Source organism: Malus sylvestris, chromosome 13 (assembly GCF_916048215.2).
Source record: "Malus sylvestris chromosome 13, drMalSylv7.2, whole genome shotgun sequence".
Taxonomy (NCBI): Eukaryota; Viridiplantae; Streptophyta; class Magnoliopsida; order Rosales; family Rosaceae; genus Malus; species Malus sylvestris.
Window position 1 is genome coordinate 24,346,365 of NC_062272.1, and position 17,837 is coordinate 24,364,201.

At 37.3% G+C, this 17,837-nt stretch overlaps 1 protein-coding gene and 1 pseudogene across 1 annotated transcript; one reads left to right on the forward strand and one right to left on the reverse strand.

Annotated features, from left to right (window-relative positions):
- Window positions 1-8,430: 8,430 nt before the first annotated feature.
- Window positions 8,431-8,934, reverse strand: LOC126594759 (uncharacterized; annotated as a pseudogene).
- Window positions 8,935-11,234: 2,300 nt separating this feature from the next.
- On the forward strand, window positions 11,235-16,179 carry LOC126597443 (nucleotide-sugar uncharacterized transporter 1-like). The gene is made up of 7 exons (XM_050264240.1): window positions 11,235-11,674; window positions 12,677-12,828; window positions 12,933-13,138; window positions 13,242-13,335; window positions 14,022-14,188; window positions 14,278-14,448; window positions 15,624-16,179. Exons 1-7 carry the CDS (start codon window positions 11,602-11,604, stop codon window positions 15,895-15,897), a joined length of 1,137 nt encoding a protein of 378 aa, XP_050120197.1. The 5' UTR covers window positions 11,235-11,601; the 3' UTR covers window positions 15,898-16,179.
- Window positions 16,180-17,837: the final 1,658 nt, after the last annotated feature.

Genomic DNA, 17,837 nt, shown 5'->3' on the forward strand with positions numbered 1-17,837 from the left:
ATCACGGGCTCGCGCCTCGAGTGCTCTTGCTCCTTCGGTAGAGTTGATGTAGGGGTGGAAGGCATGGCAGAGAAAACTATTACCTTGCTTCAGGTTGTGATGCCCAAAGTGCCACAACTTGCAGTAAGGATGTACTTATTCTTCATGTTAGTTGCAGGAACAGCTTGATCCTTTCTTGATGCCATGTGTGTTTCTTGTGGATTTGAAGACATAGATGAAAGGCAGATAAGTCCCACTAAGCATGCCAAATTTGTAAACATAAAAATTCTGTAACGAATGAAACGAGAACACGTGTACAAAGTAGATTTGTATTGATGAATTGTAGGGTTACAATCTCTGTTTACAGCTTTCCTCTAATTCAGTCTTCAAATTTGATGTAGATGCGTAGGTTGTTGATCCAAGGGTTGTTATGACTTGCTCTCGGACAAACGATTAAACGATTGCTTCAAGTTTTGAGCTTGAAACAATGCATGGATAGTCTCCACCTCTAGTTTGTGTATAACATGCGGCAAATGTGATGTTGATGTGGGATTTTATTGATTCAAAGGTCGTGGTGACTTGATCTTGAATTGAACGTCATTACAAGTTTTAAGCTTGTAACAAAGTCTTGAAGGAATCAGCACAAGTGCTTGTTGATTCTTCAAGGGAATGTTTCAGCTTTGGTCGAAAGAAAACTTCAGCTTTAGTTGTACGTTCTTTGAAGAAAGCTTTGGCAGCGTATTAGTCTTCAAAGATTTGGCAAAGGTTCTCCTTTTGTGAGAAGTTTGGCCCTTCAATGTAGAAATTGTCGAACTTTATGCTTGTCTGAGGACCTTGTATTTATAGACTTCGCACAGCTTGCCTTTGGATGGATTTGGCTTTGATTTGTGTCTTGATTTATCTATGGGAGAATTTAGGCACATTTTGTGTCTTAATTTCAACCACTTTCTCTTGCTTGGCCGAAATCTTTAGGGCTTTCTTGCCTATTTTGCGAGCAATCTTCAATTCTTACTTGTTTTGTGAAAATGCTTTAGCTTTCTTTTAGGTTTTGGAGCAATTTCAGCCTCTTGATGATTTTAAGGAGATTTCTTCCCTTTTGCTGCATTTTAGGAATGCTTTTGAGCTTTCTTTGCTTGATTTGTACCACATGTCATTGATGACTTATCCATTTGTGATGAGTCATATGCCACATAGAGCTTTATGATGCATCATTTGTATGCAATGAAATTTACGTGTCTATAGATACCTACCCATTTTCAAAGTTCTACCTATGCATTTGAAGCTTGTAATGAGGAGAGTAGGATAATACCATCACAGGATCAAAACATAGTCGAAGACGGCCGGAAAAACGACCTAAAAGTGTCCTAACGGCCGCAATTCCATTTTTCAAGAATGTGGGAAAAACTCCCCCGAGGTGTTTTTGCGTCAAATCATCACCAAAACACATGCATAAACTCAGAATTTTACCCAAAAGCTCAAACTAGGGTGATTTAGGTCGATTTCTAAACTTACCTTCACTAAAATCCAAAGGTAATGGTGGTCTTGTGCTTCTATGCAGTCCGTACGCACTGGGTGAGGAAGACAGAGGTTTAAGTGATGGTTGAATCTCTCTGTGTTTTCAAAAAAAAAAAAGGTAAGGGTGGTGGTTCTGGTGGGGTTTACCGGAGAGGTGACGAGTGTGTTGTTTGGTGCTCAGCCTCTCTGTGTTGCACAAAGAAAGAAGAGTCTGAGAGAGTTTGAATGATAGAAAGAGAGTGAGGGATATTGAAAGTTAAAAGAGATAGACCTAGATGAGAGAGAGATCGAAAAAGAGTGGGAGACACGTGGCACACAACCCAACGCCATAAAAAGGACGAAACATAAAAATATCTCTCAAGACATAAAATTACCAAATTGCCCTTTAGGTTCATAAGTTCGAAAAATTTCAATAGTAGTTCCAAATAAAATTCCACTTGTCCCTACGTGTTTGTACCATCAAGAACTTTGAGAATACAGTAACATAATAGCTTGTATGTGTCACGAAATGACAGTCAATGAAAGTCAACAATCTCATCATTAGGGGCATTTTCGTCAATCCACTCCTTTAAAATTAATAAAATTGTAAAATTAGGGACGAGTTGAATTTTGAGAACTGACGCTAGAAATATACGTCCTCGAAACGTACCATTCTACTTCCTTCTCTACGACAAGTGCTAATAGGTCTTCACAACATTCTCGATAATCAATTCGGTCTAACAGTGAGAAATTAACTCGTACTTCGATTTTACTGTCTACCTGTCGAAGTAATTGAAAAAGTGGCTAGTCGAAGAGGTTTTGTTTACCTAGATATGTAATAAGGTAAAAACATCTATGAGTTTATTGTCCTAATACAAAGCTCACTCTTAAAATTCCATGATTTAGTTTATTCGGCTCAAGTATTTGCTGTTAATTAATTTATCAATGGCGTCGCTAATTAATGCAGTTATGATACTTTTGATATTTTTGATATTGTTCGTTACCCTGAAACTGTGAACTGGCATTCTAGCGTAAAGGTATCACTCCCAAATACTAACATGTGTCTGATATCAGAAATCATACCACCTGAATATTGGTTGACATTTTCTGGATATCGGACAATATCGTCAATTAGTAGCGCTACAATAGACTGATCACATATTAGAGCCCGCTCGGGTGGATGGTTTCGGACGATTGGTAAGGAATTGGTCCTGAGAGGTTGTTTAATTAATTTTAAGGAGAATACTTGCTACACATGGATTTCTACTAACTATGCGTAGAATAACTCGTACTCCCATGCCTATACTCATCAAAATCACGAGTACAACATCAAAAGGAAATCTAGGAAAAGTGTTGGTTGGAATGTACTAATCAGAAATTATACCACCTGAATACTGGTTGACAGCTTCTGGATATCGGACAATATCGTCAATTAGTAGTGCCACAATAGATTGATCACAGATTAGAGCTCGCTCGGGTGGATAGTTATTGGTAAGGAATTGGTCATGAGAGGTGGTTTCATTAATTTTAGGGAGAATACTTGCTACACAGGGATTTCTACAAACTGTAGGTATAATAACTTGTACTCCCATGCATATACTCATCGAAATAACGAGTACAACATCGAAAGGAAATATGCGAATAGTGTTGGTTGGAATGTCCTAAGGCTGGGAAAAGGGATTTGCTAATAACCTACCTTAGAATGGACTTAAACGGAAATTGATCTTCCTCTTGAAGATCTAGAATGATAACTAGCATGTTTAAGAAGATTAGTGCTATCGGGGACCAAAAGTGATTGTCCCCTCAGATGTTCTTCCACCGAGTGCTACCATTATAGCACCACATTGCCACTCGAAACATTTTAAAATTTTTTACGATAAGTAAAACTTCCTAGGGATTTTAATAGATGGTAAACTAACGGATACTGCCAAGGAATCAAAACTATTCTTGGTTTCCTAACTCGAAAGGGTTGGTGATGATAAAGAGATAAAGGTAGTGGAATTTATTGGTAAATCCCAACTTCGGGGCCATCAACTTGTCTCAATTCAGGGTTTTCCTTGCATGGATGTTCTCCGTTTAAAGTCTAAAGGTGTTCGCCAAAATAATCTTCTAAAATGTCGATAAGTTGCCTAAACCCCTTAAAACTTAGGAAAAGTTAACACATTTTTCGTGCTCAACGAGATGGCAACATTCGACAATCGAGAATGCTTACATCACATGTGTGATGAACGCAATACTGCCTAAATTGATGCTCTGATACCAAACTGACACACCCGACCCAGAATGTCCACCTAGACTCCAAATCGAGTTGTGTTGGCCGACACCAGGTAGGTGACAAAGTCATAAAGTGTAGTGATGTGGAAAATGTGAATAAATTTAAACCTAAAAGTGCCTAAATATAAGAGTGCGCTTGTGAGTGAGAATGAACCCATTTCATGCGTGATGTTAGAGCATAAGTAAAGTACAATAAGGTAGGATAAAAATTATACCATCAAAGGTAGCCATATATACCGAGATTTGCCAAGAATCCTCGTCAACACGAAGGCACGACTACTAAACCTGAAGGGGCGAAAAACAAAGGCGAGTGGGCCTAAAAATAAAGTTTTGTAAAAACCTTTTCGAAAACATAATAACCCCTCATCGTAAAACAAGTATAGTTTCCAAAATATACCTCCTACGTATAGTAAGAAAATACTTACCGTAGCCTACAATATCACAAGAATTCAATACGGCGTAATATTTCGTAAGTAAGCACATGATGTCCGTAATCACATAATCTCGCATCAGCAAACATATCATATTGAGTGCTTATCGACACATGTTGACACAAGAGTTCATGCAGAGATATTCTTACATGAAAATGACTGGGTGTAACAATAATATACACTATGGTACTACAATCATGTGAAGACTGGCACTATGTGCAGCACATATGAGTCCTAATTGCCTATAGCAATCTAGGACAGAACTAGCACCTACAATGGATCCAAAGTAAGCGTACAGTGCAATGTACACATACACGTGAAATACTAACCCTGGCCTGGGCGAGTATTAACACCTGTGCAGCAAACGATAAGCAGATAACATAAATAAAGTCGTGCCACAATAATTCCCATCGATATAATAGTAGTAAGTAAAACATTAATCATGGTAGAAATTAAAGCCCCACAAAAGTACACATACCTATGCATCCCGTAAGATTTAGGATAATTTCGTAATTTCCGTTATTTTGCTAATTCTTATAAACATTAGTCTAATCTAGGCGAACGTAGGAAATTCTTTTTTCAAATGTATAAATGGAAACTAAATAAATATATAATATTTAAAAGCAAAGACCCACTCACAGATGCTTGCGAGGCCGCAGCTGTTCGAGCTAGGATAGTTGGAGTCTCCGATAATAATCGCACATAAGCATAATATTAGGACTCATTAGTAAAACTCAATTAAAAAGCTTGAATTTGGAGAAACGAACAGCAGATTCGAAACTAGAGTGTCGAAATACGCTAAGAAGGGTCCCATGTAAAATTTATAAAAAGTCAACGATCAACCCTAAAAGTCAACCAAGACGCTCTGGTGGTTAACTACGTTAAAACTTTTTTCACTAAATGGATGTCAAAAATGGAATCAGGATGTCGAAATTAGCCTAGAAAGATTTTCGAGAAAACTTTGTAAAGGTTAACACAAAATATTCTGAGCCCATTTCAGAACTGGTTGGGTGGAATAATGGCCCAAAGGATTGGGCCAGTTGGGCTAAAGATTTAGGCCGAAGATTTTGGACTGGGTTTTGGGCCTAAGGCCCTTTTTTTTATTCTTTTCGGGTTACGTCGACCAGGTTTTAGTCACGGGTTGCACCTCTGCAACCGTCAGTTTCTAGAAATCTCAACGGAGGACAAAATGAGGTCCAATTTGCTTGGTTTCTCAACTATTTTTCACATTTTACCAACCAAATTAAAGCCTAAGAAGAGAGGGAAGGAAATCTACCGTCACTAGGTACTGCCGTGGCCAGAAAATGGTCGGAGAAACCTGCAACATGCTCGGGTACTTCACCGAGAAACTGGGGAGATTCCCCCCAACTTGATATGCACCAAAACGCCACCTAAAACACATGTATAATGACTCATAAATCATCAAAATGAGACAGAGAAGACAAATCTGGTGGTCCCGACCCTTACCTTGGTCAGATTCGTCATGTCGTCGTCGGAATCTCTCGGATTCAAATAGAGCTCGACTCCTAAATAGAGTGTCGAGAGATATAATGTGAGGGAATTAACAAGAGGAAGAAAAGAGAAAGTACCCAGGTGGTAGCTTTGTGGAGCTAATTGGAGACGACATCGAAAAATGGTGGTCCGGTGTCTCGGTGGTGATTTACCAAGAGAGAGACGGAGATGAGAGATGCGGGAGGAGAGATAGAAAGGGACATATATAAGTGGTCTGATGGAGTAATGGTGGTTTCGTGGCTTGGGGGTCACCGGAGTGGCAGGTGGTAAGGTGATGGCGGATGGCCTTTCGGTTTACAGAGAGAGTGAGTTAGATGAGAAAGAATAAAGTGAGGTTAAAATGAGAGAGGGATGGTGCTCCAGAAAGAAGGAAGACACGGGAATAAGGGAAGGACTGGTGTGGGCCCCACTAGCTCACAAAACAAAGCCATAAAAGACTAAACAAAAAATATTTTTTGAAAACGTAAAATTACTAAAATGCCCTTTACATTTCTAGTTTCATAAAATTTCCACTGCAACTCCGAATTCGCTTGCGCTTACATGTTTGTATCATCGAGTACTTTGAGAATACAGTAAAATAGTAACTTGTACACATCATAAAATAACGGTCTACGAAAGTCAACAATCTCTCTTCAAAGGGCATTTTCATTAATTCACTCTTTTAAAATTAATAAAATCGTAAAAGTAGGGACGGGTTGTCATAGATTCTCTTTTGAAATCTCAACATGGAAATTTCTAGTTGATTGTCTATCTGCTAGATGAAAGTTAGGGTAGTCGAGGAGAGTTCATATAGGTTATGATGCTTCTTCTTGTACTTTTTGTGTGTTAAATTTTACTTACTAGTGGTTGTAGCTCAGTTGGTTAAGAACATTCGCCCGTGCACTTGCGGTTCCTTGAACGATTCCCCTTCTCTGTAGTTTACATGAATTTAGTGTAGATTATTCTATCATTTGTAAAAAATAAAAAATAAAAAAGAAAGTAAAAAAACCGTTAAAATGTGAAAACAAGTAAAGTTTCTTCAGACCATAGCTCTCAGCTTGATCTAAGGATAGACATGAGAGGCGTGCAATGGCTGCACATTTCTCTGATCAGGAACTAAGAAAGCAATCACCCTGCACTGGCAATGAACCGTGCCATATATATTTCTTTGATTTCAAGAAATTTAAATACTATTCATGAAATAGGTACAATTCATCACTAAGCAAGGTGACACTGTAGGCCATAGAGGTATAAGTTTTGAGGACAATGGAAATCAAATGTAATAGCTATGGAGAATGTCTGAACTTTTAAATAAGCAACAACAGCAGCTTGCTTAGACACTAGGAAACATGGATATGGATACAAGGTACATATATGATATGGAATAGACTCCACCAAGTTAAAAGAAAAACAAAAGGTTATAATACTATCTGGAACAATAGTAAACAAAACAAAAAAAAATTCTTCATTAAAATTGTTACATAGTTGGAAACCTAAATCTTGACAAGTTATTTAATGACATAAAGTATTCATGTATTTTTATTCATCGAAATCTGATCACATAAGCATTTATGATTCAGGTACAACAAGGCTAAGAGTGTTAGAGAACCCTTCCTCCGTTTTCATTTACCACTAATTGTTGTTTCCTATAAAAGATGCAAGGAACCCTAGCACTTAAGGATTTGGCCTCCCTCAAATAAGCATGAGGCGTATACACTTTCTTCTTACACACTTTATTTTGCTAATTCATTTCCTTAACAATCCTATAAGCATCATGTAAACTAGGAAACCCATACTCTGCATCAAGTGTTAACATGGATATGATAGTGAAGTATAGATATGATATGATCAAGAGCGATTAATCTAGAAAATGAGGGGTACTTCGGTCAATGGCGAATCTAGAAAAATTGTTTGGAGGTCACATGTAAAAACTGGCAAACATTTCTTAGACAAATAAATAGACTTAAAAATTAAATCATAACTCCATCATTCATAATTCATGAAATAAATAACATTACAAACTACAATTGTTCATTACAAACAACAATTGTTCATGATGCGATTCCATATTTTGAAATGTTGTATCATAGCTTCATTATTAATACAAGGAAAATTGGAATTTTAAAGATCTAGAATTTGGGTTAGGATTTGATAGAAATTAGGATTATAAAGAGTTGGGTTCATATATGTCTAGACTAAAGGCTTAAGTTCTTTTTTAATTTTTAAGTGGCCAAGTTTTATTATTAAGAAATCTTATAAAATGACTTGGGTTAGATGCTTGCAAAGTTGCGCATCAGCAGCAAAAGAGACTTTGTATCAGAAGCAAAGGAGCTGAGCGCTGCAACCTTCACCCACGCTGCACACAATGCCCTGCCCTGTCCAATGTTCATTGAGGCATTAAATCGAGCAATTGGAGGGCATATCTCAAGGTTAACTCAGCTTCAAAGGGGCAGCACTTAGATCTTCCATGGAGGTTTGCTAAAATTAGGAAGGTTAACTGACCCCTCCCGCCCCTTACTTGCCTAAGTTTTAGCGTTTCTTCAATTGCATTAAAATTACCATTCTTTAAGTTGCAAGGCAAACATTATTGTTATGAAAGCACATAAACATAAAGCATGCTTCTTCAATTAACAAACAAGCAAGAAACGAAAGCAGATCGGAAACAGGCAAATCATGAACCATATAGATATATCAAAGTATGATCATAGTTTAAATAAACCATATGGAATGTGAAACTAAAATTTAGCTGCTAATTAACTAGTTAATAAAGATAACCTGGGATCTTGATACGAATAAGCAGCATACTCATAACATAGGCGAGAACGACAGAGGAAATCCCAGCAATAGCATACGACACTATCACACTTTTTACACGATTTCGATCCCGGGCAAGTCCATGTGCACAATGCCGATCCCACCCATAATGAACATGAACCCGAAAGATAGACATTCGATTTATGTACTGCTCGTTGACCAGGTCGGGGAAAAAGGTGGTCCTCGGTTGATCCGATGCCCGGGGGCTCAATGATGACATCGTAGACGATGCCAAGACAACCATGAAGTAAGGGAGGAGGACAAAGGCATAGACGATCATGGGTGAGAGGAGGGTTATGGTTGGGAGCTAGAGGTGGAGTCAGGGCACGTGGAGGAAGCTGTAGGGGAGAATCCAAAGGATGAGGATAATTGGGTCAATGAAGTTGGTGGATGGGTTGGAGGGCGTGGTGGTGGCGGTGGATGAAGGCTGGGTCTTGAATTTTGGAGGCATTTTGTACAAGTCAGATTTTTGGGTTTGGGGTTTTAGAATGATGGTTCGATGTGGAGAGTCGAGAATCAGGGTGGGGAAATGGCTATTATGACTCGTGAGTGTGAGTTGGGGATGGGCATTTTTTGTTTTTAATAGTATGCAAAGACCAACATTAGTGAGGGTTTTTTTTCTTTTGAATTAATTGTAGTAGCCACTTAGTACAACAGTATAGTGGGATTCTTTTTCACTTGTAAGCGAGAAGTCTTAGGTTCAAGTCTCGTCAAATGCAAGAAGAGGTTGAAGAAGATGGAGATGGGGAAGTGAATCTCTTTCATGGACTAGCTAGTGTTCATGAACCCAAATTATAATTATGATGATCTAGAGAGTCTACACTTTGACTATAAGGAATGAGGCAAAAAAAAAAAAAAAAGCATTATCCAGAGTTTTGATGAGAAAACAAACATAAAGAATCCACAACTTACACTAGGCCTTATTTTCAGAGATATTGTGTAATTCAAGGCTATCCTTGGATGTGTGCTACTGGAAAAATGCATGGATGAAACAACATACATAAAGACAATACTTGATCACCACACTTGTAGAAGGACTTGGGTGAATGAGAATTTAAGTCTCATTTGTTGACAGATTGTACTTGGATCGGATAAAGATTAATTCCACATAGCATGTGGATTCCTTTTTAGCCATTGTGGAATCATGAGTGGACAAGGATGAAGGCTTATAAGGCACTGGATAAGGCGTTGAAGATTATTGAAGGCAAACATGCAAACCAATACTCAAAACTATGGGATTTTACTGAGGAACTAAGAAGGACTAACCTAACCCTGGAAGCACTGTGAAGTTGAAGTTGGATGGGCTAAGGTTCCAAAAAATAAATGTTTGCTTGGGGTATGCAAAAAAGGTTTTAAGAATAGGTGTAGACCTTTGAGAAGTTTAGAGGGGTGCCATTTAAAGGTTTTACATGGAGGGCAATTGCTATGTGTTGTGGGGATTGATCCAAATGATGAGACATAGGTTATTGTTTAATGCAGTGGTGGAAATGGAGAATAAGGCTTCTTGGTGTTGGTTCTTAGAGCTGTCGGTTGATGATGTGGATATTGTAAACCAAAATAGTCGATTTTGTGTGAGAACCCCATCCAAAGTGTGACATGTTTTCTAAATAATCTTTGTGAATCCTTCAATGCAGTCATACTGGTGCCAAGGCAAAAGCCCATTGTGATAATGCTACAAATGATTCACATTATGTTGATGAAAAGAATTCAAATTAGGCGAGATATAATGATGAGCAAGTAGGAGATCTCTGTCCCAAGATTAAGAAGAAGTTGGAGGAAGCCAAACTCTTAAGGGGCAAGTACATTACACAATGGTTATAAGGGACCAAATTTCAAGTGGATACTAGAGTGGTGGATCAATATGTGGTTGACTTGGTTGAGAAGACTTGCTCTTGTAGAAAATATGGCTTAACAAGAACACCTTACATCCATGCAATAGCTGTCATCAATTTCAAAAGGGAAAAACCTAAGGTTTATGTGGGTGCTTACTATTCAAGGGTACGATACTTGGAGTTTTATTCTCATTTGATAATGCAATGAAAGACATGTCCTTGTGGGAGGAAACTGAAAACTCACCAATCTTGACTCCATTGTATACAAGGTAACTTGGAAAATCGAGGAAGAAGAGAAACAAAGAAGCTGCTTAATTGGAGAAAGATGTTCAACAAACTCTCACAAACCCACCAACTAATCTAAAGGTCCTCCTCATAAATGAAAAGGACAATTTTTTGCTAGAAAATTACGTGGCGGTACACCATGGAACTCCACATCAGTATTTAGCAGAGAAATGAACAAACAAACTGATAGAGTTCTGACATTGCAATAAATTTATATAGTAAGGTATGGCATTACAATGTTTTAAAGATAAAATATGACATTGTAGTTAGATCACTAGTTGGGGTACTTTGGTGGACCAAGATCCTCTCCTAAGCTAAGGATGAGGACCCTCCTGATCAAGGAGTATGAACCGTTAGATTCATCCAACGGCTACAATTATTATAGCTTTAAAGGGATAATCCTGTTTGTAACCGTTGGATTTCATCCAATGGCCCATACTTCTTGATCAGGATGATCCTCATTCTTAGCTCAGGAGAGAATCTTGATCCCTTTTTTTATAACTTACCCTAGTTTTTTTAAATTTTGTTGAGATAAAGTGACATTCGTTGATTGACAAATTTCCTTCCTGACAATTGACCAAAATATTTTTCCTTCCTGACAAAAGAAAAAACATAATAAACACCGCTAAACTGTCGGTACCCTGGTCTGGAGTGGTGCGATAGGATCTACGCGTAATTTCCTCAATCTCTTTTGGCTCTCTCTCTCTCTCTCGACCTCGACCTCGATCAGACAAACTCAAATTTCCGCCATCACCGCTCTCCACTTCACCCACGTGTCTCTCTTCTGTCTCACAAATGGATGCCCCTTTTCGCCATTTTACCTAATTCCCTTGTCTTTTCTCTTCCAAACTCAAACTTCGTACTCCTGCTGTGCTGCTGGCCCTGGCCCTCTCTGTCTCTCTCTCTCTCTCTCTACAAACCCATAAACAGAGCCGTTACCATTGTTGCTGAGAGAGAGGGAGTGAAAGAAATCGAAAGGTTAATGCTTCGTATCCATAAAAATGTTAAACTTCTTTGTGAGGAAAGGCGTTAGGAAGATTCTCAAGCGCAAGGACAGTGATGCTGGTGAAAGAGGTAACTTTTGCCACTTCTAATTCCAAATTCCAATCCAATCTCACTGCTAGCAGCTAGTTTAAAACAAATTATTTGATTTTATTGTTTTTGAAATGTGGACCCTTTTGGGGGTTTTACCTCACATTTTTGCCCATTAAAGTGATTGTATTTGTCATCCAATGTGCTTGATTTCACAACTTTACTTGATTAGGCACAGCTATGAGTGAAGGGTCACTTTGTTTGGTTGATCTGGTTTTCTCATTTTTGTGAGTCATAATTTATTGAATCCAGTTTTAAGGGTTCAACAAGTTGCATGTGAGTTTTGCCATTTTTGTTTGCAGATTCTAATATCTGTTTACTTATTGATTACATAGATTGATTTGCATGAGCTATTTATTGAAAATCTTCACCACTGTTTTTCTTAGGAAGAAATAATTAGACCCAAATATCTCTTATTTGTTGATGCAGTTTATACTTATATTGCAGTTTGGTTTGAAACGAGTCAATAAATTTCTTTATATATTTTATGCTTACTGATTTTGTTTTGATTTGGATTTCCTGAGTGAAATTTTCAGTAAGCATATTTCATCCATTTTAATTTTTTTAAAGAAAATTATATTATCCTTGTTCCAGTCTTAACTTTAACGAAAAGCTCAGGTACTGTTCACTTTAATGAAAAACCACATTTTTTACATCAAAAAGTCAATTCTGTTATTATTCACTTTACCCTTTATTTTGTCCTTATCGTTAAAACTCAAAGTTTTCTAGCTCTTTTCATTAGTTTTCCTTATTATAAATGACTACCATATTCATTATTTTTATGATGAGTAAAATGTATGGATGGACATTTGTTATTTTTCGTAAGTAGGTTTTACAGTTTGTTAAGTTCTGTCACTAGGACAACCATATCGTATTATAACTGGACTTAGATTCTTTAGGAAATGTGAATTAGTTATACATTTGTAATGTGTTGCTTAATGACATCGTTTATTTTCTTCTCAATCTTTCTGTACATCAACTCAGGAAGAGCTCTAGAAGACTTAAGATCTACCCTTTTTAATGAATTCCGCTCAGCCGATGGTGCAAAGCGTCAACAACAACAGCGATGTGGCCCTGCCAGTGCTCTTACCTTCAATTTTGTAATTGCTGTTGGCATAATTTTTGTGAACAAATTGGTTTGTATTTTGAACTCTATATTCTAATCTATCAACATTTTGCCTGACTGGATATTAACACAGCAGCTTTCCGGCTGGTAACTTACGTGCCTGTGTTTCTTCAGGTGCTCAAAGTTGTTGGGTTCCAGTTTCCTATATTTCTCACCTTTATCCACTATGTAGTAAGCTGGTTGTTGATGGCCATTCTAAATGCTTTATCTATCCTCCCTGCATGTCCCTCAAAATCAACCCGCTTATCTACATTATTTACTCTTGGCTTTGTTATGGCTTTCTCTACTGGCCTTGCTAATGTTAGCTTGAAGTATAATAGGTGAGATGTTTCATCAGTATTCTTACCTTTACAAAGGTCATCAGAATCTGTTTCATAATTATATATATGTTTTCAACATTGAGTTTAATATCTATTTCTTCAGTGTGGGGTTCTATCAGATGTCTAAGATTGCGGTTACGCCATCAATTGTTCTCGCAGAATTTTTGTTGTACAACAAGAGAGTTTCTTTCTCGAAGGTAGCTCCTTTCTTTTTTGCCTATAAGTGCCATGTCAATATGCAAATAAAACACAGTTTTATATTCCTGCTATTCGGGCCGAGTTATTGCTTTAGCAGACTGTAGAACAGAATGTTTCCATACAATTCATGTCCGGTTCCACTTGTCACTGTAAAGGTTATTCATATCTGGTTACATGTTTTTGAAAATTGGGATAATGTCTTCACTATCCCCAATATTTTTTTTTCTTCTCTTAAGACTCTGAAATGAGGAGGATGTAGACCTCACATCAAACTTGTCCGACCGATTATGAAAGAAATGCTATTTGGAAACTTTATTAGATTGTAAACCCGGGAATTAGCCACTGATGGAAGTAATTTACTATATCAGTAGAAAGGTTTGGAGTTGATGTGTCCACCATGAGTGTATTGTTTCTTGGCGTCATTTCTGCGTTTATCAAAAGTTTTACCTCAGAATTTCAGATCTCTTGAGATATCAAGGAAATCTTGCATGCATTACTTAATTCTTTCGGCCTTGATACAGTAATATGTAGGGTGCTTGTCTTGTATAGGTTCCATGCACATGGAATTTGATTAATTCTTTTCTTTTTTCATTTTTTATTCATTGTTCTTATACAAAATTTCTGACCTAAGTCATCTATAACATCATCTCCTTTTTGTTCTAACTCCTTGCTATGAAAATTTCAGGTTCTAGCACTTACGGTAGTATCTATTGGTGTTGCCGTGGCTACAGTCACTGATCTTCAATTTCATCTCTTTGGTGCTTGTATAGCATTAGCATGGATAATACCAAGTGCAGTCAACAAAATTCTTTGGTCTAGCTTGCAACAGCAGGAAAATTGGACAGCCTTAGCGTAAGTGATGAGCTCCTTTCAAAACCCTTAAGTTTCTTCTGGAAGCTCCTTGATATTGAATTGTAACTAAAATGCGAATCGTTGAGCAGGTTAATGTGGAAGACAACACCAATCACTCTATTTTTCCTTGTCGCACTAATACCCTGGTTAGATCCACCTGGTGCCCTCTCGTTCAATTGGAACTTCAACAACACCTTGGCAATTCTCATGTCCGCTATACTTGGCTTCTTGCTTCAGTGGTCAGGTGCTCTAGCGCTTGGGTATGTGATATCTGTTTTTACGTTTTGATTATCCTATGTCATGGCCTGTTTGGTTCCGTTGTTTAGGATACAAGAGTTTTGACCTCTGATGTTGTCGGTTTACATTTGACATTAGAAAACCGAGTAGGCTATCAGAAATGACTTGTATATACAAAGATACTAAAAACGAGAATCGGTCACCTCTCAAATTGATGAACATAAGTACAAATTGCCGGTACCATTTTCCCTGTAAGAATATCCTGTCAACCCTGGTATCATTTTCATAGAACCTAACATATTTTGATATGATTATAGAAAATTACTTCCAATACTACAACTCAAAAGCGGTTCAAATTTTAAATCTGGGTTAAAGTGCCGTTTGACCACTGAACTATAATGTTAGTTGAAATTGACCTCCTCAACTATTTTTATGTAAATTAAGGACTTAACTTTTCAAAATTGGCCAATTCACCGCTTGCCGTCGAATTTGAAGGCACTCCATCCAATTTTTGTATACTTTTCTTAAATCTAATTCAAAATTAATAAAACATAGAATTATAAATAATAAAAGAAAAAAATTGATAACAACCACTCCAAACTCCCACCTCCCCAACCACAGCAGCCACAAGTCGCTGTTCAGTTGTTTATTTATTTTTTCTAAATTTCTAATCCTCTTTTGGTATTCTATTAAAATATATCAGCAACATTGCACTTGTGAACCTAGCAATAATTAACCGAATTTTTAAAGAGTGCAAACTGTAGCTGAAAATGGGCAACAATTGGAGGCTGTATTTATCCACTGTAAGCAACTACTGAGAATAGGTGTGGGGATTAAACACATACCAACATAATTTATAAATACTTAAGAGGATGTTACCCGCCGGAACAAGATTGACACAAACACACTAGGCTAGGTTTCATGCGGCAATGGGCATGGACAAGTATCATAACGCACTTTGGCATGCGACTGTTATGTCAAATGACTGAAAACTTCAATTCTAATCATAACTATATTAAACATTGTCTTGTGGCACTGGGTGTTTGTAACTGTTCGAAGTAGTTGTAATGTATCATGGGACTGCTATATGTTTGTTCATCATAATTTTGGTTTTACTTGGTGAGTAACTATTTAGCATGAAAATCTTATTTTGCTTGGTTCTGTTGGTTTTGACATGATTTTTTTACTTGTTTGGCAGGGCTACATCTGCTGTCACACATGTCGTCCTTGGTCAATTTAAAACATGCGTCATTCTTCTAGGAAACTACTACCTCTTTAGTTCCAATCCAGGCAAGACAAGTATTTCTGGGGCTTTCACAGCCATTGCCGGAATGTCCATTTACACTTACCTTAATTTGAAGCTGCAATCAAGCAAAACTTCCCCTCGGCAAGCCGCCTCTTTACCAAAATCTAAACTGAGCAAAGAAAACGGCAACACCCACGATGGAAATTATGGTTTGGAATCTGTCTAACTTATCAGCGTAGATACGTGAGAAGATCTAATTCATCGCTAACTTGAGCTGCTGGGCATTGTTTCATTTATTTGTTTTGGTTTTTAGCATAAAATTTTCCGATTCTGATTTTAAAGGCAAAGGTCTATCCATGCATACCATGTATTAGAGTTTGGTGTTAGTCTGTATGGCAAGGTCACCTTTTGTAGATTCTGTTGGGTTCTTCAGCATGGTCTTGGCTGCAAATTTCACCGTATATATATTAACGAATCCAAGGTTATTCTTTGTTCTGGTTACTGCTTATTCGTGTGTTTCATTTATTTCTTGTTTGCTCGAAATGTCGCACTTGATGTCGTAGCTACTTAAGTTTTTGTGAGTTTGTTTTAGTCAGCAGAATAATTTGCGCATGACGGTTATTTCCTCGGGGCAGGGGTTTAATATAACAGTGTTTTTTTCCTTTTATCATTTATAAGACTTGTCATTTATAAGTGAAGATCATAAATACTACTAGACAATATTACTCAATGGTGACTGAAGCTTTTCTTTGTCACTCTTGAAATTAGATTATGGCTCTCTTGTTATAACCCTAAATTCTTATTTATAAATTTCCCAAATATTCAATTATTCTATCATCTTGTTATAACCCCAAATATGCATGCATCTTAATTTTCTTTTATACTTTAGTTCATTTGTTTTTCCTAAAATAATTTTATTAGTTTCTAAGATTGGTCATTGGTGGTCTTTGTTAAGTGGTAACTTATATGCGGTCTAGTCTTTAAGAATTAGATTGGAATGAATAATTCTCAAAATAGATGAGTTTCATGTTGGGGGGATTAGACATAAATGAAACTTGTGTCTTCTAATTCTACCATTTGAGGATCATAATTGATAAGATTTTTAAAAAAATTAATACTACACTTACCACATATTTGTACCATCATTTGTGTCATCTCTCTAATAGAGGTAAGACCTATCAACACGTATGGGTCTCAACTCTATTAAAGAGATGTCACATGTGATGATACAAATATGTGATAAGAATAACATTTTGTTTCTTTAAAAAAAATTTAATTTATCTTCTACCTTCAAGTTGGATAACAATTTTTTCTTATCTTCATGCAATGTACATTGAAAATAATGATTATTCATTTTAATCCAATTATCTATATACACCACACAAGGCTTCAAGACTATGTTGACAATTGCATCTTTTTTGGCTTGCTTCTTAGAGCAAATTCACCCTTAAGGACTTTGTGCCAGCACCCAGCGCATTTATCCACTCAAGTGAACAGTAATAGACTCCATTGAACAGTAATAGGCCAAAGCATCTCCACCCCTAACAAAAAATAGCCTAGTCCATTTTATTAAAATATTATTATTTTTATTATAAAATAATAGTTTTATTTTTAATTTCTGAATTTATAAAAAATAAAATAATAATAATAATATCTAAAATTTATTAAAAAGTTTCTGTATTTTTTAAAAGTGAATTCTTAATTTTTTGGGGGAAAAACGTGGACCGTTGATCTGTGATCGGACGGTCCAGTTTAAAAGTGAAATTCAATTTTTTTTACCGTTGAAAATCCAACGGTCTAGAATAACTAGCCGTTGGAAATCCAACGGCTGCAAGTGGGCCACGTCGCCTAGCCTCGGGTTGTGGTCTGAGTGCGCTTGCCCGCGGGCCCCACCGCCTGATTTCTTGTCTCCTACTCGCGCCCACGCGAGCGTGAAGGCCACGCGCCAATGCAAAAAAACAAACAGGCCAGTCCCTTGGTCAGTCAAAAATGAGCTGGGCTAGAGACTGGCATGGGCTGGGTGCCAGTCAATTGGGTCGGCTGGAGCAAATTCACGGGGTCCTGGCCTATTTTTTCGGCTGGGTCCTGGGCAAATTCCACTGGGGTGGAATTGCTCTTAAAGCATCTCCACCAGTTTTAGGGGGAAAGAGCAGTGATATTGCCCTT

What these genes read in the sequence shown, in the direction of transcription:
- LOC126597443 (XM_050264240.1), top strand. Translation starts at nt 11,602, where the DNA reads ATGTTAAACTTCTTTGTGAGGAAAGGCGTTAGGAAGATTCTCAAGCGC. An exon ending in TAATTTTTGTGAACAAATTG is followed by an intron (nt 12,829 to 12,932) that starts GTTTGTATTTTG and finishes GTGTTTCTTCAG; the next exon opens with GTGCTCAAAGTTGTTGGGTT. An exon ending in GAAAATTGGACAGCCTTAGC is followed by an intron (nt 14,189 to 14,277) that starts GTAAGTGATGAG and finishes ATCGTTGAGCAG; the next exon opens with GTTAATGTGGAAGACAACAC.